This window comes from Bos taurus, chromosome 6 (genome assembly GCF_002263795.3).
Source record: "Bos taurus isolate L1 Dominette 01449 registration number 42190680 breed Hereford chromosome 6, ARS-UCD2.0, whole genome shotgun sequence".
Taxonomy (NCBI): Eukaryota; Metazoa; Chordata; class Mammalia; order Artiodactyla; family Bovidae; genus Bos; species Bos taurus.
The window spans coordinates 46,388,873-46,415,846 of NC_037333.1; the positions used below are offsets into that span (position 1 = coordinate 46,388,873).

Genomic DNA, 26,974 nt, shown 5'->3' on the forward strand with positions numbered 1-26,974 from the left:
AGGTGGATTCTTTACCGTTTGAGCCACCAGGCAAGCCTAAGAATATTGGAGTGGGTAGCCTGTCCCTTCTCCAGGGAATCTTCTGGACCTAGGAATCAAACCGGGGTTTCCTGCATTGCAGGCAGGTTCTTTACCAGCTGAGCTACCAGGGAAGCCCACCTGATAAATAATGAGCATTAAATACGTACTTTTAACTGCTGCTGTTGTTGTTACAATTAGAAGATATCTTATTAAATAAATTTGATAAGCATTTGAGAATAATATGAGTGTAAAATACCAAAAATATGCCAGTTGTTATGAGAAAATTACCAACCGCTGGACTTCAAATTTTACTTTTTTCTGTTTATAGAGAAATGCGGAAAACTATTCTATCAATGCTCAGGAGTTTTATTAATGTGTGAGATGATTTGCTTATATTTTTTGTTTTCATTTAAGTATACTTAATATTTTCTCTTTTACAGTTTATCAGAGAAGATATGAAATATAAAGATGCCACTAATAAACACAGCCATCTGCACAGAGAGGATAAGCACATAACTGTTGAGGATTTATGGAAACAGTGGAAAACATCAGAAGGTAAGGCTGTTTTAGTGATCTGGAGCTCTCAGCTGCTTTTCTGCACTGCTCACCCATTTTTAACATACGATTTACAAAAAAAATCCAAATAGTATTTCTGTAAGGATGTTTATATTTTAATAAATAATTGTTCCAGTTTTGGTTTTGAAATATGATTTTCATTTTTCTTAGGATTTAAGGGTCAGCCTGTTTTCAGATAATTTGATACCTTATACTAGAATAAAAAGATAATACATGTCTGAGAGCTTAAAATTTTAGTGTGTTGTTTCATCTATTAAATGGCATTATTATAAAAGGTTTGTCAAATAAACATATGGATCACAAAGTTTTCCTTTTACTTACGGAGGACAGTTCATAAAGTTTTTAGAAGGCACAGAACTTTTAACCTTTTTCTTAAGGAAACTGTTCATGAAGTCATCTAATAGTTGCTTGGTAAAGTGTAATTTATATTTTATTCCTTTTTCTACACTTAAGTCCTCAAACTGTCTTATGGATAGTAATTGTTTAGGGCAGAAAAGATGTGTGACATAAAATTTCAACTAGATCTCGAGTATTGGAAAGCTACTTAAAAAAAAAGTCTTCCAAGTTTTTGGTTTTTTTTTGGTAGCAGAGTTCAATAAAATGTCTTTTTTCTAATGTTTCTATTCACTTATCAAATCACAATTATATTGTAGTTTATATTTTTCTCTTCAAGTTTGAATGGTGAAATGAAATTAAAAAGAAGCTAGGACAGAGTGCCAAGTAGGAATATGAAGAAATTATGAAGCTTACTAGACTGTCAGTGATAGCATTTGGAAATCAGAAAATACAAGAAACTATTTCCATCAGTGCTTCATATTTTTATTCATGCTTAAGATTTGCTAACATTTTTGTTTTCATTTTTTAAAAATAATTCTGATGAAATACTCTGGGAAGAAGAAAATGAAAGAAGGGAAAAAATACTGTTGACCTCAATGAAAGATACATAGATTAAAAAAAAAAACCAGTTTGTCTCCATTCCCCTTCCCCATACGATTTAAAGTAATACAAACTTGAGTAGGAATAGGAATGAAAGTGAAAGTGTTAGTTGCTGAGTTGTGTCTTACTCTCTGCAACCCCATGGACTGTAGCCCACCAGGCTCCTCTGTCCATGGAATTCTCCAGGCAAGAATATTGGAGTGGGTTGCCATTCCCTTCTCCAGGGTATCTTCTTGACCCAAGGTTGAACCCAGGTCTTCTGCATTGCAGGAGGATTTTTTTTTTTTTTTTTTTTTTTACTATCTGAGCCACCAGGAAGGAATAAATGAGTATAAATTTCATGGGCAAAAGTGCTAGAATGGTCAAACTCAGTAAGATTTAATCAATTTATATGAGATATCTCAGTAGTACATAGATATTAGTAAATATTAGTAAATGGACTTGGTGATCCATTATGGAGTTGATTGCTACTAATATCTTTTAGATTTGGAGTTTGTGATAAGTTGAATGGAGCCCACTTAACTATGTTTGAAGGAAGGAAAAAAAAGACTTGACCACTTCTCACCACCTGTTGTGCTCTCACCATGGTTCAGCCCCCATCTCTTTCCTAGATATCACGGTAATTTTCTGATAATGGTGGAGGGTCCTTAAGCATCTCCCTGTGGATGCTTGTGTTCTGTGGTAGTCTGTGCTTCACTTGTAGAGTAATCTGTTTACCATATAAATCAGATTTGCTCAATATCCTGTAATGACTCGGTCAGTTCATTTCAGTTGCTCAGTCGCACGACCCCATGGACCGCAGCACAACAGGCTTCCCTGTCCATCACCAACTCCTGGAGCCTACTCAAACTCATGTCCATCGCATTGGTGAAGCCATCCAACCGTTTCATCCTCTGTCATCCCCTTCTCCTCCCACCTTCAGTCTTTCTCTGCATCAGGTTCTTTTCCAGTGAGTCAGTTCTTTGCATCAGGTGGCCAAAGTATCGGAGTTTCAGCTTCCACATCAGTCCTTCGAATGAATATTCAGAACTCATTTCCTTTAGGATGGACTGGTTGGATCTCCTTGCAGTCCAAGGGACTCTCAAGAGTCTTCTCCAACACCACAGTTTAAAAGCATCAGTTCTTTGGCACTCAGCTTTCTTTATAGTTCAACTCTCATACATGACTACTGGAAAAACCATAGCCTTGACTAGACGGATCTTTGTTGGTAAAGTAATGTCTCTGCTTTTTAATATGCTGTCTAGGTTGGTTATACCTTTTCTTCCAAGGAACAAGCATCTTTTAATTTTATGGCTGCAGTCACCATCTCCAGTGATTTTGGAGCCCCCAAAAATAACATCTCTCACTGTTTCCACTGTTTCCCCATCTATTTGCCAGGAAGTGATGGGACCAGATGCCATGATCTTCGTTTTCTGAATGTTGAGCTTTAAGCCAACTTTTTCAGTCTCCTCTTTCACTTTCATCAAGAGGCTCTTTAGCTCCTCTTCACTTTCTGCCGTAAGGGTGGTGTCATCTGCATATTTGAGGTTATTGATATTTCTCCCGGCAATCTTGATTCCAGCTTGTGTTTCATCCAGCCTGGCATTTCACGTGATGTACTCTTCAGATAAGTTAAATAAGCAGGGTGACAATATACAGCCTTGATGTACTCCTTTTCCTATTTGGAACCAGTCTGTTGTTCCATGTCCAGTTCTAACTGTTGCTTCTTGACCTGCGTACAGATTTCTCAGGAGGCAGGTCAGATGGTCTGGTATTCCCATCTGTTTCAGAATTTTCCACAGTTTGTTGTGATCCACACAGTCAGACTTTGGCATAGTCAATAAAGCAGAAGTAGATGTTTTTCTGGAACTCTCTTGCTTTTTTTATGATCTAACAGATGTTGGCAATTTGATCTCTCGTTCCTCTGCCTTTTCTAAATCCAGCTTGAACATCTGGATGTTCATGGTTTACATACTGTTGAAGTCTGACTTGGAGAGTTTTGAGCATTACTTTGCTAGTGTGTGAGATGAGTGCAAATGTGTGGTAGTTTGAACATTCTTTGGCATTGTCTTTCTTTGGGATTGGTATGACAACTGACCTTTTCCAGTCCTGTGGCCACTGCTGAGTTTTCCAGATTTGCTGGCATATTGAGTGCAGCACTTTCACAGCATCATCTTTTAGGATTCAAAAGAGCTCAACTGGAATTCCATCACCACCACTAGCTTTGTTCATAGTGATGCTTCCTAAGGCCCACTTGACCTCACATTCCAGGATGTCTGGATCTAGGTGAGTGATCACACCATTGTGGTTATCTGGGTCATGAAGATCTTTTTTGTATAGTTTTTCTGTGTATTCTTGTCAACTCTTCTTAATATCTTCTGCTTCTGTTAGGTCCATACCATTTCTGTCCTTTATTGTGCTCATGTTTGCATGAAATGTTCCCTTGGTATCTCTAATTTTCTTGAAGAGATCTCTAATCTTTCCCATTCTATTGTTTTCCTCTATTACTTTGCATTTATCACTGAGGAAGCCTTTCTTATCTCTCCTTGCTATTCTTTGAAACTCTGAATTCAGTTGGGTATATTTTTCCTTTTCTCCTTTGCCTTTAGCTTCTCTTATTTTCATAGCTATTTGTAAGGCCTCGTCAGACAACTGTTTTGCCTTTTTGCATTTTTTTTTCTTGGGGATGGTCTTGATAACTGCTCCCTGTACAGTGTCATGAGCCTCCATCCATAGTTCTTCAGGCATTCTATCATATCTAATCCCTTGAATCTGTTTCTCACTTCCACTGTATAAGGGATTTGATTTAGGTCATACCTGAATGGTTTTAGTTTTCCCTACTTTCTTCAATTTAAGTCTGAATTTGGCAATAAGGAGTTCATGGTCTGAGCCACAGTCCACTCTTGGTCTTGTTTTTCCTGACTGTATAGAGCTTCTCCATCTTTGGCTGTAAAAGCTAAAGTCTTTAGGAAGACCTCTAAAGGTCAGTGATCTGCCCTATCCTAGACCCTCTTTTCCATTTTCTGTCCTGTCCATCTCACTCTCACTGGGCTCTGTCTTAGATGGACTTCTTGCTGCAGGACTGCAGATGTCCTCCTGATAACCTCTTTTATTGGGCTGTTCTCTCCCTAAGGTCTATCCTGACCACTCTATTTAAAACAGCAAATTGCAAACCACAACCCCCATTGTCTCTTGTACCCTTGTTGATCCCTCTTCTGTAGCTTCAGACTTTCTCCACCACCTCCATCATGTATCAGCTTCCAAAATATAATTGATTAACTTGTTTTGCTTGTCCTTTTCCTTCTCTCCCCTGCCCCCAAAAAAGTTAGCTGCAGAGAAAAGGGGTATCTTGGTCTATTTTTGTTTATTATTGTGTCCCAGATTTGATGGGTTCTGTCCCTAAACCCTATTTTGATTTCTCACCGTAGTGAGGGATCTTTTGTGAGAAATGAGAAATGTCTGTTTGGTTTTAGTTGGAAGATCTTTTTAAGTTTTGAATAGCCTCTTAAATTTCTTTTTCCCTAGGCTTTCAACTTGATTTCCATGCCCTGAGATTTTATCATCATGGTGGTACGAAGATTTTCCCCTTAACTCTTCAAAGAATTGGCCTAAATTATCTACTCCATGCTTTTTCTCTGAACTCCAGTCTCTCACATAACAGCCTCTTAGGGGTTAGGGTTTGGGAGGAAGAGTCTTAGGTTCCTACTGCAAGAACTGCATGGGAGGGAAGAGAGAGGAGCTACATGAAAGAAACGTTTATTAGAAGTTCTGTAGTGACCAAATTGATTTTCTCAGTGTCATTTCTCTCAGTTGATTTGACCATGTGTGACTCTTTCCAGTTATTAAAGTGCTCATGTGAAAAGGCAGGGCATTGTTCTTAAGTCAGTGATTTTAATCATAACCTGACAGGCCCCCGGTTTCCTGGAGGCATCTCGGGGGACAGGGCATGCTAAATGTGTAGGGTTCTGCTTTTATCTGGTATATTTGTTCCTCTTAAAGATTTCTTTTCGGAAACAAAAAGTAATTCTGAAAAGATTTGAAAACTGCTGATAAAGTGACTAGAACGCAATAATATGTAACTTAAGTTTGTTTACTTGAATATGAATACAGATACATACACACACACATGGACATACACACAAATATCCAGTCATACCTGTGCCCATCCTTGTGTCTCCAGTGCCTAGAACAGTGCCTTATTTACCTTAATATTCAGTAAAGATCTGATGAATGAATGAGTGTATAATGTCTGATGAGCGCTGGATACTCAGTAATTCAGTTCATACTTTGAGTACAGGCATTTCTGTTGTAATGAAATATATGCATTCCTGGAAAACTTATGCTATTCAATTATTATGCTTAATAATTGGAATTTATGGAAGAAAACTGGGGTTGGAGCCAACTACTCAAAACCTATGCAGCTTTGTAATCAGAGCACTAACAGTACTAATAAAAATACTAGCACAGGTAAAAAAAAAAGAAGTGTTGAATTTCAAACCAGTAAATACTGTGCTTACTGTAGAACTTTACCTTTAATAATACATAAAGATAACTTAATAAAAGGAGTGTTAGATAGGGCTGAACTTGCTAAATAATGACGATAAGGGCAATGTATGCAAAGATGAAAACTAAACAGCAGGCATATCTCAGAGGCTGTGGCCAGGCTGAGCTAAGAAGAAGAAGGAGTGGCAAGCAGACATCATTTTCATAGCTTTGTTGTTCTGTCTTTATACTTTTTTGTATCCAGTTCCTGTTACTTGGTGGTATAAACTGATAACATGTGAGGAAAAGTCACCTGTGAGATGATATGACTTTTATGTTAACACGATTTCTTTTTATCAGTTGCAGGTAAGCTAATTCATGCTACAGAAGCAGTGTAGCCTAATAGGTTATATCTATTTTGTGTTAAGCAGCCAGTGGATCCTGGGTATTAAAGATAAGTTAAATGCATTCTGTGCTATTAATATGAGAAGTAAGTAGCTGAGTGGAAAAACCAAAGTAAAGAAATAATTACAACATATGGTGATAGTGTATAATAATAGAAGTAAGTATGAGATATGAGGTAGCTCATTGGAAGGACTAATGAACTCTCTGATAGAATTATACCCAGAAGGGGGTGTTTGTAATCAGCTGTGAGGATTGACCGGGAGTTCTGGAGGGGAATAAGGAAAGTAAAAGTTGCTCACTCGTGTCTGACTCTTCGTGACCCCATGGACTGTACAGTCCACGGAATTCTCCAGGCCAGAATACTGGAGTGGGTAGCCTTTCCCTTCTCCAGGGGATTTTCCCAACCCAGGGATCGAATCCAGTTCTCCTGCGTTGCAGGTGGATTCTTTACCAGCTGAGCCATAAGGGAAGCCCAAGAACTGGAGTGAATAGCCTGTCCCTTCTCTAGCAGATCTTCCTGACCCAGGAATTGAACTGGGGTCTCCTGCATTGCAGGTGGATTCTTTACCAGCTGAGCTATCAGGGAAGCCCTAGGCAATAAGGAGGTAGACCATATATTGGAGCTCCCTTATAGCTCCTCTTTCAATTACCTGAAAATTTGCTGGAAGTGGAGGTAGCCTGCTTTAGGTGGTGTGTGGGTTTTCAAGCTGTATAAATATACATCACAGCCCTTCTGTTTATAAACATTAAGACATCTGGCACATTTTAAAATGCACTTGAAAATGGATCTCTTGTGTCATATAAATGAGTAATGTAGTAAAAGTGCCTGGCATACTTCCTGGCAACACCTGATAGGCACTTAATAAGTGTTGACTTACTTACATTTGTAATAATGCTGAATGAACAAAAATGTTCAGCCCTATTTAAAGTTTTGTAAGGTTTTTTGCTTCAGTCTCATAATATTCATCAGTAAAATGAACAGATATATTAGGCTAAAGACTCACCATTTTAGTGTACAAATCTCTGGGTGGTGAAATGTAACTAAGATCTTTATGGAATATTGTCAAATGGGGGAAAAGGTAGAATTGTGTTCCTCAGAAATTGATACTGATCTCATATAGAAAAATTTCAGTGTGACCTGAATGTACTGGTGTGTGTGTATGTGTAGAGAATCCTTGGTTAGCTTGCACATGGCAAAAGTCCAATATAAATAAAAGTCACTTAAAAAACTAATATTAGATTTCAGACAGATTTTGATAAACTGGATCAGTTGTTAAAACTAATGAATGCAGCAGTTAGACAGCAGCCAGATACCTAATGAAGGAAAATATATATAGAAAATTATTGATTATGTATGAGATCTAGGGACTCATGTTAGATATAAAACTGATTAAGTAATATACTGTTTTTAAAAATAGCTCATTGGGTTAAATAGTTATTTTAACATGTGACAACCATGAGGTAATCTTTCCATCCTGTTCATGTTCAGTATGGGTCTTATCTTACATAAGGTCATTGTATAATTTTGGTCTTTACACATTGAATAGACATTTGGAAATTTTGCTGAAGGTTTATTGTTGTTTTTTTTGACTAAGAATTTAAAGAATCTGAAATTGCTGGAGAGAATGAAAGATGTCAGCCTTTAATAATGTATGTTTTAAAGTGTGTCCAAAATCTAGCTAGAGAGAAATGAGCAAGAGCATTTTCCTTCTGTTTAGGAAAGCAAAAATGTCAGTGTTACATGAAGAAAATATAAAGGAAAAGAATTCCTGATGATGGGTGTTAAATTTCTAAAAGTAAGGAGGATTTTAAATCTTTCTTTATGTAGATCCTTGATATTCCTAAGGATATTTTTCTGGGTGTAAAAGTACAAATGGATCTCTAAATGTCAATAAAATTACTTTTTCATGTGTATGCTGTTGGTTGCAGTGAGACTGGAATAAAATAAAATGTAAAACAATCAATGCATATTGTTTGACATTATCAGTGGAGTAACTCAAAATGTAGACCTTGTGGATAATAAGGTAGCCAGTTATCTTTGTGGCATCCATCAACACAATATTGTGTATTTACAGTATGCATAGCAGTCACTATGGCAGGATACAAGTATAAGATAAGGCCTTTTTCTTCCAGAAGTTTACAATATTGTTACATGTGCACAGATGAAATGTTAAACAACAATACATGAAGATTTGATTAAATAGTAGGTAAGTGGTTCTATTGTGGGACTTTAAAAGAATGGATAGATTTATTATGAGGAAGTCTTCATTAGAGGATGACTCTTTAGCAAGATTTTGAAAGATAAAATTTTCCTAGAATTGAGAAAAAGAGGGATATACATACAGGTTAGCATATTAAAATGAGTACTTGTAATTCCCATTAGTCCTAAATCCCTCAAATAAGCATAGTTTTCAAGTCAGAAATGTAATTTTTTAGTGTATAAGATAGAGTAAATCACTGTTTAATATTTGTCTTTTGCTATTAACATGTAGTGTTTAACCTTTCTGTATCTTGGTTTTGTCATCTGTTAGATAGGGGTAAGGCTGTCTACTACAGAATGTTGAAGATGAAATGAATTTGTGAATGTAAAGTGCTTAGAATAGTGCCTGCCACCTCGCAAGTGCTCAGAGACTAAGATAAGTGTGAGCACAACACATACAGAGGACACTGGAGATTAACGTTTCTGAGTTGGGGGCCGTATCACTTACTAAATGATACTGATTACCTGGAGCACTTATTGAGGATGTTTGATGTGTGCCTGATCTCAGTAGCAAAGGAGGATATTATTGTAGAAATTATGAGTTGGCAGTGTTTACAGTCTTTTAACCTTTTTAACATCATTGCACTAATTAGGAGCTATTACAGCTTCTTGTTTTAGAAAGTCATATAATATAGAAGAGATATAGGACAATGAATTCACTATAGTCAAGAAACCCTGCTTTGAGTTTAATGTAATATGGATTTGAGTAGGAGGAATAATAATACACAGATACTGAAGATACACAGGTTCTGAAGAAATACAGATGAAGAATATGTTTTCTGTTCTCCACCTTCCTACAGTCTGCTACTGGGGGAAGTTCTGTTGACAAGTAATTAAAGGATGTGCTACTGTCTACGATCTGTAATCATGATAGGCAGTAGGCACTGTGAGTTAATAGAGAAAGAAGTATGCTGGTCTGCCTGCAGAAGTCAGGTAAGGCCTGAGGAGTTAGTTGCATATAAAGGGACATTTATCTTTTATCTTTTGTCACTCTTTCAGTGGTAGGCACTCTGCTGGATTAATAGCTTTCAGGGTATTTGTAATTAATATATCATTTTAAAAACATAAGACTCTTAATATGCTTCAGATGCTTATCTGTTTTATTAATCCAGCTGTTTAACACTTCAAGTTTTATATCATACTTTTAGTTCTAGGAGAAGTTGTTAACTATCTATAGAGGTACTGGGTTTTCATAGCCCACAGAAAGTGGTTTATACAAAGGAAGCCCTGTTCTTGAGGTAGAGTCTAGTTTCAGAATGACAAAGTCATTATTTGCACCACTAACAAAAGTCTTTTATAGTCAAAGTTTCTTTTATGTAGAGGGTAGGTAAGACAAGCATATTGTTCATTTATTCTGTCAACCAGCATTCAAGTGTGTTAACATGGGCTTTTTCTATAAGAATAGAATAAATATTACTTGATCAGTATGTAAATTACTTGATCATTTTGCAAAAACAGTTTTGTATTCATCAGAATTGATTTTTATACTTTATATAAAGTGTGGTTTTATTCTTTTACAATCAGATAGCTTTCTTTGTATTGGGTCCTTCTCCAAATGAGTTCAGAGCACTCACAATAAATTGCTAATGTTTCTTAATCTTATCCTGTGTAAGTATTTTGGTCTCTGTTCTCTGAATTTCAGCTCTCTTTCAGGGATAACTATTTTAATTATTTTAGTTGTCTTCTATTTCTCTTTTTCTTTTCTTGTTGGGACTCTGTCTTTTACTTCAGGATACTTGACTTCTGGAGATTTAGTCATTGCATATGCTGATTTGCTAGGATGAATTATGATTTTTTAATGTATAGCAGATACTTGACTTTGAGACAGCTCTGTGTTCCTTTATAGTTCTTTCTTGGTTTTGTTCTGAAGTAGAGACCACCTGTCAATATGAGATGCAGAGACCCACTGCTTATTACATTTCTCTCAACATTGGGCTCTAGAAAACTTGATCGTTTCTATTCTGTGTGAACACGTGCATTAGATGTATTGTGAGCTTCATTTTTTCCTCAAATAATGAACTTTTATATAGTCATCATGCAGCGAAGCTTTTCTTATCATTTAAGGAGGTACTATTCTAAAATTGTTTGTGAATTTGCCTTATTATGGTTTTTTATATACCTGAATTATTCTACATTTCTCCTCTGCTATGTTCACAGACTCAAGGGATACCTCACGTTTGGAGTACAGTAACAGAACCTTCTGCAGAAGGTAAACATAAGGGCTGTCCACTTTTCACTGTGATGGACTATCTAGAAAACAGGCTTTCTTGAACATCTTACTGTTCTTTCTTTCCTTACCCCACCAATTGGGAACCAGTTCCGTATGGATGTGTATTAAATTTTGCTTTACTAATCTTTTGGGAAGGGGGTGGGTAGGAGGGACTCTGGTTCAAGTTCTGGTTGTTAAAATTACATGATTATGGAAGACTCACTATGTCAAATTCTGCTTTAGGTGGAACAGATGTTTTGTTCCTGCTCTTTTGGATACAGAACTTGTTCGTTGGTAATAGTATTTTCTTCTTCAAAGGTGGCTAGTTTTACAAACTCTTTTTTCAAGCAAGTCTTATGTTTACTTGGGTCTCTTTTTCAATTCTAGTGAAAATTAGCAACTTAGAAGCAACTGTAATAGAAATAATGCAAATTATAAATACAAAGAAAATAAAGATTTCAAAGATACTAGATAACAATTTCAATTTGAATATGAACATGACTTATTTCTAAAAATTCTAAACATTTCTGTAATTCTGGAACATATGTATATACATATATTACATATATAAATATGTTTCAGAGGGAATGTATGATAAAACACAGGATAAATCACATAGCACTTATGTCTTATGCTTAAAAGTCTTTACACTATGAATGGCTATACTACTGAAATGGAGTACTAAGTACAAATAATGTTAATTGTCTAACTTTCTCATCTGGTTAGGGTGCTCTTCAATAAGAGGGCGTTAATACACATTCTTCTGACATTTGGGTAGTCTGTTTCTCTTTCTCTTTGTATTGGTATTAATTCTTCCAGGAAGTTGAAAATGATGGATCATTTAGAAACTTTTGATTAAAATTGCTTAAAATCAGCTGCATGCTTAAGTTATTAAACTAGAAGGTCATTACATTTCTATGTATCTTCACAGAAGATAATGTACAAAAAGGATTGAAGATTCACATTTGAAATTAAAATATTTCATGGTTGAGAAAAAGTCTAGATCAGTCTGACAAAATGAAACAGCAAATGTCAGTTGCATTGAAGGAAATTTAATTTTTACTTCCATTATCAATTTTCTTACCATGTAATCAGCTAAAAAAAAACTATCAAACAGGTATATATCACTAGTAACTTATGGCTGCTTAAGGGCTATGTTTCAGAACAGAATTAATGATGTAGAGTTGTGATTCACTCATATAAAGGTCTCATCGTTAGAGTCATATGAATTAAGAGTTCACCGAGAGAAGGAAAAGGAAAGAGAATAGCTCCTTGGGAATACTGCTAATAAGACAAATGCGTAGCTAATGAGATAAATATGGCCATCAAGACATGGGGGATGAATCAGGAAGGTACAGTTTCTTGAAAGTCTGTAGAGGAGAGTTTTCAGAAAGTGACAGATGGTTGTATAGTTGAGGGCATGGTCCACCTGTGCCCCCAAAGGACATGCTGAGAGCCCTCATGAAGAATCCTTTTTTAGTTCTGAGGAGATGATTTGTGCTTATTTTGTGAACCCTTTCAGTGATTTCATTTCCTTCTTTGTCTACTTTTTGTAACTGTTAAGGGTCCTCATGTATATTTTGTGTATCCTTTTAGTTTCATTTTATTTTTCTAGTTCACTGATGTCCTTCATGTTTTACGTCTTTGCATTATATGAATCTTTGTAAGTAATTTCTTCTCTCTCTCTGGGGGATAGAGAGAGGAAATGAAAAGTGGCCAGTAGTACTAAATAGAGAAATGTGATGTATTGGAAAAAAGCCATTAAATGTGGTGAGAAGACAATCATTAATCTACAGATAGCAATTTAAACATTGGTATGGGGAATTGACTCACATTTGCACACAAAATAAATCTTAAAGAAGGTGTGAGTAGAGCAGCCCGAATGGTTATCAACAGATAAATAGATAAACAAAATGTGGTATACGGTGAAATACTATTCAGCCTTAAAAAGTATGGAAATTCTGACAAATGTTGCAACATGGGTGAACCTTGAAGACATTATACTAAGTGAAATAACTCAGTCACAGAAAAGCAAATACAGTATGATTCTGCTTACATGAGGTACCTAGAGTAGTCAAAATCAAAGAGTAGTATAGTAGTTGCTGGGGGCTAGCAGGAGGCGGAGAAGGCAATGGCACCCCACTCCAGTACTCTTGCCTGGAAAATCCCATGGACGGAGGAGCCTGGTCGGCTGCAGTCCATGGGGTCGCACAGAGTCGGTCGAGACTGAGCGACTTCACTTTCACTTTTCACTTTCATGCATTGGAGAAGGAAATGGCAACCTACTCCAGTGTTCTTGCCTGGAGAATCCCAGGGACGGGGGAGCCTGGTGGGCTGCCGTCTATGGGATTGCACAGAGTTGGACACAACTGAAGCGACTTAGCAGCAGCAGCAGCAGCAGTGGGAGGAGAATGGGGAATTATTGGTTAACGGGAACAGAGTTTAAATTTTGCAAGATGAGAGTTCTGGAGTGGATGGTGCTGATGGTTGTACAACAATATGAATACTTAATACCATTGATCTATACACTTAAAATGGATAAAACGGTAAATTTTATGTTACGCATGTTTTGCCACAATAAAAACTGATTTATGAGAATAAATAGATATGACATAGGTAAATGAGTGACTTCTTATTTAAGGCGTAGGTAAGAAAATGGAGGAAACTGAATGGCAGTTACAAATGGGTAGTTTGATGAGGTAACGGGCTTTCTTAAGAAACTGGTAGAGCTGATTATGCTTGAAAAAAGGAAGTACTTTACTGACATGTTAAAAAGTTGAACATTTAAAAATTTTTAATTCAACAAGAATTTTGTTCAAAAAGTAGTACCACCATGTTTTAGCATAAGAGTTGGAAGTTGGTATTACCCCTTATTACATCTATTTTATCCACAGAAGTTTATTAGAAATATTATAATCTTGACAATTATATAAGCAAGCAACAGTCTATACCTTATTACATCTTAATGTAATCTGTATTTCTTTCTTTATAATTATGTTGGTTTATGGTTTGAAAACATAGGTTAATAAAAAATGCATTTAGTGTGGGCAAGAAACTGGTTGACAGAATAATATTCCATTGCTGGATGGCACTATCACTACCCATTTTCAAGTCCTTTATAGAATTACTTCCCATGAAGAATTTGAATGACAGTTCTCTTAAAACAGTGCGCTGAACTTTTTGGAAGGCGATGGAGGTGGGCTGGGCTGGGCTGGGGAAAGGGAAGATGAGAGGATGAGTAATGAGAGAGGGGAGATGCAAGAAATTCTTACCTTTAAAATATGCTTATTCGTTTGTTTGGTTTCTGAAGTATGTATCGTAAGAATGTAGAATTCTAACATCCTTATTTTCCATGTTTTGACCAGTACCAAATATTTTGTGGCAGGATTTTAATGGTAGTGCTGTAGCTCTACTACAGTGACTAATAATAGGTTTCTGTGTGCTAGCTGCATACCCACTGATCCAGAGCCTGTGACCCTAGCAAAGGTAAGCAAGCATATCCCAGATTGCAGTGTGAGATAGTTGAAGACTGATGTGCTTTGGTAGCTGTTAAATTTCTCTCATCTGTTTTTAATGAGCATGCCCAATTGCATGAATCTGACCATGACTTTAGACTGCATTTTCTTTTAGATGTGTAATTTTGAAAAAGAGAAGATTAAGTTTTAAGTTAGTGGATATATGTTTTTAGGCCTGTGTCTAGATTCTTTGAGTGGTTTTAAAGAATGTCCCCTCAAAGTAATCATTCTAGTTTCTAATGGAACCCGCACTATATTAAATATTGGAGGCTGAATTTATCACAAGACTAAACGCTTAATAAATTACTGTGCATAACTGACTGTTCAACATGCTTTGTTGATTGGCTTGAAATTACGGTATACTGTGTCTTCTTCTGTACTCTAGAGCTTTCTTTTAAAGTTTGAGCAGTTGATGTGTTTTAGTTAAGTCTTTTTTTTAGTGGCAGAAGATAAAGAGACTTAAAGTACTTCAAGTAATGGGAAATTTGTTGTAAGAATGCTTATCATCAAAGGTGTTATTTATTGCAAGTGACAAAAGCATGCCCATTTGCTCCATTCATTAAGTCATTAAACATTGATTCAGTTCCTCCTGAAGACTGGCATTATTCCAGGTTTTGGAAATAGAGCACTGATCAAAATAGATATCCTACCTTCATGAAGTTAGCAGTCTTAGGAAGACAGGTAATGAACAGGTTTGCATGATCTCAGAAGACCTTGTAGGGCCTAATAGAATTCAGGATTTAAGTTTAAAGTCATTATACTTACTGCAATTCTAGCTCCATTTAGGAGTTTTGAGCTAAGCAGTGAGGTGTGATCTGTCTTTTGAGAAGATTATGTAGTTACTGTGTGGCTGTTAGACTCTGGAGAAGAGAGGAGTAGAAGTAAAAGGTCTGCTCTTGCAGTGACCTGGGAGAGGGAGGTAGCAGAGGGGTCTGATTCCTGAAGGACTAGCTGACAGGATTTGCTGTTGGATTGGATTTAAGAATTTGATGGGGGGAGGGGGGTTGGAGACAGGAATTATGGATCATACAGTGCCAGTTTTATGTACCTGTGGTGTTAAAATTTCTTGGAGGCAGTTAGGGGAAAAAAGGTTGAAAAAGGCTCAGTTGAGGGATCAATAAGGGTCACATTTCAAACAGGTGAAGAACTGAGTGCTGAGAGGTCAAGATGCAGTGAGGGATCCTGGAAAGAAGAAAGAGAAGTGAGCAATGAGCTTATGAGGGGAACTGGGAGAGTCTAGGGTGCTGAAGTATATGAAGGAAATATTTTTTTTTTAAAGGGCATAGACAGTGTCAGATGCTCCAGAAGTTTGAGTAAGATCACAACAGAGAACCACCCTTGGGTCAGCAAAGTAGAGGTTGAGGTTGCGCTGTAATGGTGGAAGTGAAAGTCACATTAGAGTGGATGGAAGAGGAAGTGAAGACAGTAAATACTGACTTTCAAAAGAAGGGGAAGAGAAATGGGACTATGATAACCTGAAGATAGATATGATGTCAGGGGCAGTTTTATTTTTTTTTAAAAGGTGAAAGATTTTAAATGTGTTTACATATTAATGGAATGACCCAGTTGAGATATAATTGATGTAGGAGAAAATCAATTAATTAAAGCCATCTTTATTTAAGGAGAGTATAGGTATGTAGTAGGGGCTTAATCCACTCTGGTCATCTGTATTTCTGTCTGTTTCTTTCTGGATTTTGCTTTTATTTTCTCCTACTGTATTTCCTAAAGGCTAACTCTGTGGCTGCGGGCAGTTGTAGACTTACCTTTTCCCAGGGTCATGACAAAAGAGAAAATAATTTTTCCTGCCTCCTCTAGTTAGAGAAATTTCAGGAAGTAACTGGCTTTAGGTCATGTGGCCATAACCTAGACCTGTCAGTGTGACCTCCAGAATGATGCCCTCTGATTACTTCCTTCTCTGACCCCCTCTCCCTGGTGATTATGAGTCTTGTCTCAGAAGACAGCAGAGAGAAAAGGGGTACCTACTTGACAAACAGCTGTAACAGATTGATGAGCAAGAGAAGGTAGATGTTGACAAGAGTAGATTGAAGAAAAGCTTAAAAGGTTATTCTGGATCCAGAAGTAGGTGAGTGGAGTCTGGCAGCATGGGTCACAAGTTACAAAATATAGTTACTCCTTCAGAAAATCTGATACGTTCTTGACATTTTCAGTCGAAAACTTTTGGATTACAAATGGATTTTTCTCGTAGACCTCTTTTCTTCCCACTCTGGATTTTATGGTAAGAGCATGTTATTTCCCAAATGTAAATGCTTTATTAAATCCCATTTTGGTATTTTAATTAAATGAGCTAATATAACTCTCAACACTGGGCACTATCATTACAGTTTGCGTCACCTCTACCCTTTCCAAAATTTTTCTGGCTGTTACAGATTTTCACTACTGCACAGCAGTTTTTTCATTGATGAGGTGAAACCCTGACTGTGTTCACCTAGGATTGCCAGAAATGCCTATACTGTGCAGGAGGAAACAGGTGTTTTTAAAAGCATCATTGGAGGATCAAAGAAGTGAATTTGAGGTGTCAAAAAGTAGGTGCTGTCCATTCCACGTTAGTTTGGAAACGTTGAGAAAGTGATGCCCTCCAGATACTTGTCAGTGTAAGGAATAATATGAGTCTTGGAGCATGACACACTCCCTAAAGGCAAATAGTATTCATCACACTTCAGTAATATCTAAAAATACCGCCTGCTGTTTGCAACTACTGTAAAGAGCTTAAGAATATGGAATACTTTTCCCATGCTGAGTCTTCATCATGTCCTGGAGTTCTTGTCAGTTGTGCTACTCATCAGTTTTTGCCAAGTGAGGTCTTCTCAGCAGGGAGAAGAACAGACATAACATTAGAGAATCAATGAATATAAAGTTGATAAAGTCATCCTTATTGAGTTGTCTGGAAAGATATGCTTTTGTGAAACTACAAAGAGTTACTAAATTAATAGTAGTTATGGGTAATTTCCTGCTGTTATCAATTCTAGGAAAAGCAATACTTGTATGAGTTTAGGCTACTAGAAAAAATGGAAGTTTTATTTAGTTTACAATGCTGTTTTAATTTTCTGTATTTTCTAATGGAAAATTTGGACAGTATTTTTTTCAAAAAATTGTCATTTTGGTTGTCTTTCACTTCTCTTTATATTAATAGGAAGCAAGGAGCAGAATTCTCTGAAATAGCAAATTGGTGTAATATTTTTACTAGTAACATTTGTGTAGACTGAAGACGTGTATAAGCTACAAAATAGATAATGTATTGTCTTCAGGAATGTAAGAATCCATTTGTTTTCCAAGTAAATGGACTAGGCAGGATTTAGAGGTCACTTCTAGGGTTTTGGTTTGTCAACAATTCCATTGAAATAAATTATCATTACTTACTAGATAATAAAGTATTCTGTTTATGTGGAATAAGAGGGCAATTTATAATTTAAGAAGAATTCTGAATTTAATAATTTGGTAATAACTGTTCATTTGTCTTCAACACTGTTTCACCAAAGTGAGCAAAATTACTTTTTTCCCCAGTGACACAGCTGGGGCCTGAAAAAAAAATTAAAACAGGAAAGCACTTTTGGATCTTGGAAATAAGTCAATTGCAAGAGAACAAGGAAATACAAATGTGAATTATTGAGTAGACAATTAGAAAAGTTAAAAAAAGAGAGGTTATTTCAATTCCAGCTGTGCTTTTATAGTAGAGCAATATGTATGGATGTGAAAGTTGGACTGTGAAGAAAGCTGAGTGCTGAAGAATTGATGCTTTTGAACTGTGGTGTTGGAGAAGACTCTTGAGAGTCCCTTGGACTGCAAGGAGATCCAACCAGTCCATTCTAAAGATCAGTCCTGGGTGTTCACTGGAAGGACTGATGCTAAAGCTGAAACTCCAATACTTTGACCACCTCATGCAAAGAGTTGACTCATTAGAAAAGACTGATGCTGGGAGGGATTGGGGGCAGGAGGAGAAGGGGACGCCAGAGGATGAGATGGCTGGATGGCATCACTGACTCGATGGACAAGAGTTTGGGTGAACTCCAGGAGTTGGTGATGGACAGGGAGGCCTGGCATGCTGCGATTCATGGGGTCTCAAAGAGTCGGACACAATTGTCCCAGATATGACTGTTGTAAACCTTTCAAGCTGGCTTTTCTATTCTTTTATATGTGTGTCTCCATAGTTTTTTAAGCCTTCCTTATATTCTGGCACAAAAAGGTGTTCTAGGCTTATTTTGTTATTTCTTAGCTCTACCCCTGGAAACAACCATTACTCCAAGGAGTTCTGGTTACTTGTAGTTGAGGTAGTATTTAGAAACCAAGATTTGCACACTAGGTCTTCTCATTGCTATTGAGGTATTATTCCCACGCCCTCTCAGTAGCGAGACTTAAGAAACACACTCCTATATTTACTTCTCTCTGTATATTAAAAGTCATGAACTGAATTGAATAGTAAATCTCGTTTTAAAAGTGTCAAAGATATTTTTGCAGTAGTTTATTATTGGTTGTTTTTTTTCCTAAATAAACAGCATAAATCTGTATGGCAAGCTTTCCAATATTATGAAGATAGGATCTTAGATCTTTGCAACCTGGTACTAAGTGAATGTTGAACAATTAGCTTTTTTAAAGATTCTGAGTCTTTATAATCACTGAGTCTCTCACCTTTTGGATACTGATATCTTGAGAAACTCCAAGGTACAGCTATCCTTTCCTAGACAGACAGTATTCTAAAGAAGGTGTGGCACTTGACTGCCTGGATTCAAGTCTTTGTATAGATTTTTTCCCCTTGGGCAAGTGTATTAATCTTTTCTGTCTTTAACTTTCCCCATCTGTGAAATGTAGATGGTAATAGTACCCTCTATAGAAGTCTCTGTTAAGGGTTAACCAATCAGTATATACAGCTTAGAACAAGACTAGACAGCTAATAAGGACCTGGTATTTGCTATAACCATTGTTAGTGTTAAAAGATTGCCATACTTTCTCGAAGAAAACCACAAACTACAAAGTAATGAAGGAGTTAGCAATTATTAGAAGTCTATGCCTATATAATGGAAAAAGAAAGATTAGTAATACAGTTTTTAATTTCTTAATTGAAAGCAACTTCAAATTTAGTGAAAATCTTCAGGACCAAAACACTGCCCAGAGGCCCTCATTCCAGCTTTGCTTTTGGTCCTGATAATGAGTATGCAAGTATACCCAGGTGTCCTCACTTTGCAGTCTTCTTTAATCTGCAACAATTCCAAAGTATTTCCTGGCCTTGCATGTCTGTGGCCAGTAATTGTTAACAGTGTCATGTTGTAGGTTGTATCTAAATTAGGATTTGTTGGGTATTTTCTCTGATTAGATCCATGTTAGGCATTTGGGGCTGGACTGTCACAGAAATGATTCTTTTCATTAGAGCCTTTGAGTGCCACCTGGTGTTAGTCTGTTATGCAGTATTACCTTTGATCACTTGATTAAGATAATGTCTGTTCTGCTTCTGTAACTGTAAAGCTGCGTTTTCCCCCTTTCTAGTTAGTATTTTTTTTATGAAGAGAAACTTGCAGACTTTGTAACATCACATCCCTCATCACTTTTCACCCACTGATTTTAGCATCCATTTTGCCTGAATTAATTGTTACTCTGATGGTTGTCAAATTATAGTTTTTAAAAATCCCGTCATTCCTTCTATTTATTAGTTGCATTCTACTATAAGGAAAAATTAAACAGAGTATATTAACATCTTGTCCTGTGAAGATGGTGGGAGATAAAAGGCATATCTTGAAAATAGAAGTGGGAGAAATAATGAATATCAAAATCTTATGACTGATCTGAAAATTGATCTTCTGTATTTATTCATTTATATCAGCATGGTGCCTGGATTTCAACTTTATTCAGTGAGTTTGTTGCTCTTGTTATTTTGATGCTTTAATTGTCCCAGATATGACTGTTGTAAACCTTTCAAGCTGGCTTTTCTATTCTTTTATATGTGTGTCTCCATAGTTTTTTAAGCCTTCCTTATATTCTGGCACAAAAAGGTGTTCTAGGCTTATTTTGTTATTTCTTAGCTCTACCCCTGGAAACAACCATTACTCCAAGGAGTTCTGGTTACTTGTAGTTGAGGTAGTATTTAGAAACCAAGATTTGCACACTAGGTCTTCTCATTGCTATTGAGGTATTATTCCCACGCCCTCTCAGTAGCGAGACTTAAGAAACACACTCCTGTATTTACTTCTCTCTGTATATTAAAAGTCATGAACTGAATTGAATAGTAAATCTCGTTTTAAAAGTGTCAAAGATATTTTTGCAGTAGTTTATTATTGGTTGTTTTTTTTCCTAAATAAACAGCATAAATCTGTATGGCAAGCTTTCCAATATTATGAAGATAGGATCTTAGATCTTTGCAACCTGGTACTAAGTGAATGTTGAACAATTAGCTTTTTTAAAGATTCTGAGTCTTTATAATCACTGAGTCTCTCACCTTTTGGATACTGATATCTTGAGAAACTCCAAGGTACAGCTATCCTTTCCTAGACAGACAGTATTCTAAAGAAGGTGTGGCACTTGACTGCCTGGATTCAAGTCTTTGTATAGATTTTTTCCCCTTGGGCAAGTGTATTAATCTTTTCTGTCTTTAACTTTCCCCATCTGTGAAATGTAGATGGTAATAGTACCCTCTATAGAAGTCTCTGTTAAGGATTAATCAATCAGTATATACAGCTTAGAACAAGACTAGACAGCTAATAAGGACCTGGTATTTGCTATAACCATTGTTAGTGTTAAAAGATTGCCATACTTTCTCGAAGAAAACCACAAACTACAAAGTAATGAAGGAGTTAGCAATTATTAGAAGTCTATGCCTATATAATGGAAAAAGAAAGATTAGTAATACAGTTTTTAATTTCTTAATTGAAAGCAACTTCAAATTTAGTGAAAATCTTCAGGACCAAAACACTGCCCAGAGGCCCTCATTCCAGCTTTGCTTTTGGTCCTGATAATGAGTATGCAAGTATACCCAGGTGTCCTCACTTTGCAGTCTTCTTTAATCTGCAACAATTCCAAAGTATTTCCTGGCCTTGCATGTCTGTGGCCAGTAATTGTTAACAGTGTCATGTTGTAGGTTGTATCTAAATTAGGATTTGTTGGGTATTTTCTCTGATTAGATCCATGTTAGGCATTTGGGGCTGGACTGTCACAGAAATGATTCTTTTCATTAGAGCCTTTGAGTGCCACCTGGTGTTAGTCTGTTATGCAGTATTACCTTTGATCACTTGATTAAGATAATGTCTGTTCTGCTTCTGTAACTGTAAAGCTGCGTTTTCCCCCTTTCTAGTTAGTATTTTTTTATGAAGAGAAACTTGCAGACTTTGTAACATCACATCCCTCATCACTTTTCACCCACTGATTTTAGCATCCATTTTGCCTGAATTAATTGTTACTCTGATGGTTGTCAAATTATAGTTTTTAAAAATCCCGTCATTCCTTCTATTTATTAGTTGCATTCTACTATAAGGAAAAATTAAACAGAGTATATTAACATCTTGTCCTGTGAAGATGGTGGGAGATAAAAGGCATATCTTGAAAATAGAAGTGGGAGAAATAATGAATATCAAAATCTTATGACTGATCTGAAAATTGATCTTCTGTATTTATTCATTTATATCAGCATGGTGCCTGGATTTCAACTTTATTCAGTGAGTTTGTTGCTCTTGTTATTTTGATGCTTTAATTGTCCCAGATATGACTGTTGTAAACCTTTCAAGCTGGCTTTTCTATTCTTTTATATGTGTGTCTTCATAGTTTTTTAAGCCTTCCTTATATTCTGGCACAAAAAGGTGTTCTAGGCTTATTTTGTTATTTCTTAGCTCTACCCCTGGAAACAACCATTACTCCAAGGAGTTCTGGTTACTTGTAGTTGAGGTAGTATTTAGAAACCAAGATTTGCACACTAGGTCTTCTCATTGCTATTGAGGTATTATTCCCACGCCCTCTCAGTAGCGAGACTTAAGAAACACACTCCTGTATTTACTTCTCTCTGTATATTAAAAGTCATGAGTTCTCACTGATACCTGATACTAGTTCACATTGATAGCAGTCTAACACTACTGGATTAATTCTAGCTGGTTTATTTAGTTGACTTCTTGTCCTATTTATCTCTCGGTTATGTCTGACTCGTTGTGACCCCATGGACTATACAGTCCCTGGAATTCTCCAGGCCAGAATACTGGAGTGGGTAGCCTTTCCGTTCTCCAGGGGATCTGCCCAACCCAGGGATGGAACCCACGTCTCCCGCATTGCAGGCAGATTCTTTACCAGCTGAGCCACAGGAGAAGCCCAAGAATACTGGAGTGGGTAGCCTATCCCTTCTCCAGCAGGTCTTCCCAACCCAGGAATTGAACCGGGGTCTCCTGCATTGCAGGCAGATTCTTTACCAACTGAGCTATCTCTTTTCACCAATCATGAAAAAACTAGTTCTGTTATCATCAATATATTTTCTAGTTAGCTCAGTCCCCCTGTACATTTTCAGTCTCTTGACACCATTGGGCTGTTACCTCACTGAGGAGCTTGCCTTGTATGGACCTAGTATTCCCATGTCCTCATATGCAGACTCTGACCACCAGTAGTCTACCTTCCCCTCCCCATATGGAACTCAGCTACTGTTGGGCAATTTGAGACTTAAAAAATAGACCTTGGAGAGAAGTTGAGTGAGCACTGTACAGTGACATGGTGTTCAGGAGTCCATCTTTATGAATTTATTTTTATTATTGAAGCACATTATTTTCTTTATGAATTTATTTTTATTACTAAAGCACATTATTCACATTTTTCCTTTATCACATAACTCTAGCTATTGAAAAAGTCCCCTGTAAATGGGGGTGCCATCTAGTATTTTAATGTTTTAATCATTGTGTTAGTAGTACTCAAAAAACAAGTAAACTTTTCCTAAAAGTTGTTTTGGTGTTAGTAATGTATATTAGTAGATGAAGCCTAAGTTAGAAAATGCTATATACCAAATGCAGCTAATATAATTTGTGAACTGTTTCAGATGCTAGATGTCCTAGAAAGAGTCATATCAAACAAATTTCCTGAGTAACATTATCTTGAAAATGCTTTTACCATGGAAATTGGTGAATTTTTCTATTCTGGAAGAAATAAGGATTAACACGTTTCTCATGTAATGTCTCTTCTTGCCCAGAGATGTGTGACATGAAACTGTGAAAGCTCAACTTTTATCTGGCCTTTGATTTAATACTCTTTGGAAATAGAGCATGTATTAACTGGACGTTGTGTTCATCATTTGTTGAACTCCTTGAAGTCAATACATTTTCTTACATTAAGCTTTACATTAGTCTTAGTAATAATTTCTTGTCTCTGATGTTTTATCTAGTGCCCGCTGGTAATTACTGTGCACTCAGTAAATATTTGTTGAATAAAAAAATCCCAAGTCACCTGTGCAGGTAGTCTTTTGAAGAGACTTTCAAATTCCAAGAGAAAAAAAAATTGAGCATTTTTGAACTCTTAGCAGAAAATAAAGCAAACATTTGTAAAGCTGTAATTTAGAATTGTTTTTGTTATTTTGTTATTAACATATTCTTTGAAAAGTATCATCCTCTCTTTTTTATGAAGTTTAACCATACTTTTGAAAAGTTTGTTGCTTTATCTAGAAATGCCACTCTTTTTTTTTTTATGTTTTTCTTTCTTTTTTTTTTCTAATTTTATTTTATTTTTAAACTTTACATAATTGTATTAGTTTTGCCAAATATCAAAATGAATCCGCCACAGGTATACATGTGTTCCCCATCCCTAACCCTCCCCCCTCCTCCCTCCCCATACCATCCCTCTGGGCCGTCCCAGTGCACCAGCCCCAAGCATCCAGCATCATGCATCGAACCTGGACTGGCAACTCGTTTCCTACATGATATTGTACATGTTTCATTGCCATTCTCCCAAATCTTCCCACCCTCTCCCTCTCCCACAGAGTCCATAAGACTGTTCTATACATCAGTGTCTCTTTTGCTGTCTCGTACACCGAGTTATTGTTACCATCTTTCTAAATACCATATATATGAGTTAGTATACTGTATTTATGTTTTTCCTTCTGGCTTACTTCACTCTGTATAATAGGCTCCAGTTTCATCCACCTCATTAGAACTGATTCAAATGTATTCTTTTTAATGGCTGAGTAATACTCCATTGTGTATATGTACCACAGCTTTCTTATCCATTCATCTGCTGATGGACATCTAGGTTGCTTCCATGTCCTGGCTATTATAAACAGTGCTGCGATGAACATTGGGGTACACGTGTCTCTTTCCCTTCTGGTTTCCTCAGTGTGTATGCCCAGCAGTGGGATTGCTGGATCATAAGGCAGTTCTATTTCCAGTTTTTTAAGGAATCTCCACACTGTTCTCCATAGTGGCTGTACTAGTTTGCATTCCCACCAACAGTGTAAGAGGGTTCCCTTTTCTCCACACCCTCTCCAGCATAGAAATGCCACTCTTAAGAGTGAATGCAAAGGTGACATTTTCCTGGCAGCTTTGGTTAATAAATCATTTTATTATTCACTCACTTATCCAGCAAGTATTAATTGAGTTCCTAAGAAACATCTGCCATTCCACATTTGTTTAGTGCATGTTATATTTTTGGCATTGTATAGCGTGTTGTGAGTATAGGAATGAACGAGAGATATTGTTTGCCCTTAAAGAACTTGTTTTCATTTGATGTGAATTATTCTTTATAGTCTTAGTTTGGGGTTTAAAAAGAAAGGTCAAGGGCTGAGTGTAAAATGGAAGATATGTAACTAGAAATTCATCCACTCAGTCCCTAAGGTGATGTCTTCAATGATGCCATAATGAGATATTTAGGAAAACTTGACATTTAGTTCCTTTATAGCCATTGAGTCCACTATTTTATTGACTGATACATAAAGTAAGTAGACTCCTTGAACTTACTTATTTGTTATAAGTAATAATACTTACTATACTATGATAATAATTTACATTTGTGGAGCACTTTTACCATTCCTAAGAGTTATTTCCTCATATGTTTTGTTAATCTTCAGAACAGTCATACAATTTTGAGATTCAGTGTTTCTCCAGTTTCTGTTTTTAGATATGTCTTTGTTATCTTCCATAATCTTCATGAAAATAGGTGTTGATGGCATATTCTTGTTTAAATGATAAGAATGCACTTGACAATAGGAAAAATATTAAAATCTTCTCTTAGTGTCCATTGTACCACTGTTGGGAAGAGAACAATAATACCCTTGTAATTTTTGAACTCTTGAGTATTGAGACATTTACCAATATTTATCTAGGATGCCTAAAAATTACATGTAGTTCTTGAATGATGAAAGGTAAGGAGCTCCTGAGAGAAAGTGTGTAGTTATTTCTCTTTGATACAACTACTGATATTTAGGTTTCCCAAGTTCAGGGTGTGGCTCTTAGGTGTCCAAATATAGCATAGTGCAGGAATTTAGTCCACGTTACAGAGACATGCCCTGCTGACCACCATGCATCTGAGGCGCTCACATGCTTGCTTGTTCTAAAGATAAGCCTCTGTTGATGGTCCTGAGCAGCTGATCAGCTAAAATCTCACTCTGAGCTCTGGACACCACAAAGTCTGTAAACCGCCTGAGTTAAGATGGAGTGTGGAAGGCTTTAAATTTTTTCATTTTTTATATTTGAAAAATTTATTTTTTATGTTTATATTATATTTCGTTATTAAAGTTGCTTTTCACCAAAGTCTTGCTATGTTGAACCTTCAGTCAGTTGCATTTTCCCATAATAAGTTATGACTGTCACTGTAAGAACTTCTGAGTCTTTTGTAACTTGAAATTCTTAGTTGAAACAGACTTTGGAAAAGTTATGAATACGGGTTGCGCCTATATTTTAGAAATTAGCACTTCACATAAACATGGCAATAATTGAGAGATTTTTCAAATGGCAAATAGTTTTTAGGTTGTGTATCTGGGTAGCTTCAAAATATAGAACTTCTTTCACTAACCATTTCATATAGCCAGCTTTAAGGATAGTTACTTTCATTAACAATATTTTTACTTTCTCCTTCCTAACCCTCCTACCATACCTTTTGATACTTACAAAGAAGTTTTCATACTTTATTAGAAAGTAGTAAGTGTGTAGTAACTGTAACGTGTTTAGCTGTACAGTACTGTATTAAGATATTAGGAATTGATTTTTCTAAAATACGTAGTTTGCCAAAAGAAACTATTATGCCAGTTGCTTTCTTAATATTAAGAACGTTAGATACGGTATCATAAATTTAGAATGTAGCACTTTTTAAAAAGTAGTAAGAAAGAAAGATACTAAGAAATGAAGTGCAGAGTAAATGTAAATGATGTATTATATCCATGGTGTAGATATAAATATATCCAAGGTGTGACACAGCTAATTGTGAATTTGGAAATATTTTTGAAATATTCTCATTAATACAGAAAAGAGGAGAACAAGGAGTGTAATGGTGAAGAGCTGGGGCTTTGAAGTCAACAGATACTGTTTTGAATCCTATCTCCACTGCTTACTTTGTGTGTGAATTTAGACAAGTTACTCATACTGTCTGAGCCTCAGCTTCCTGATCTGTAAACCAAGATTATATTACTCCTACCTACTT

The 26,974-nt window shown here is 36.4% G+C and overlaps 1 protein-coding gene across 4 annotated transcripts in view; it reads left to right on the forward strand.

Annotated features, from left to right (window-relative positions):
- Positions 1-26,974, forward strand: part of STIM2 (stromal interaction molecule 2) — a 185,297-nt gene that overhangs the window by 118,030 nt on the left and 40,293 nt on the right. For all 4 annotated transcript variants that reach the window (XM_005207821.5, XM_002688161.7, XM_005207822.5 and 1 more), the window contains exon 3: positions 462-576. In XM_005207821.5, coding sequence (XP_005207878.1) covers positions 462-576 — 115 coding nt within the window. The remainder of the gene's footprint in view (positions 1-461; positions 577-26,974) is intronic.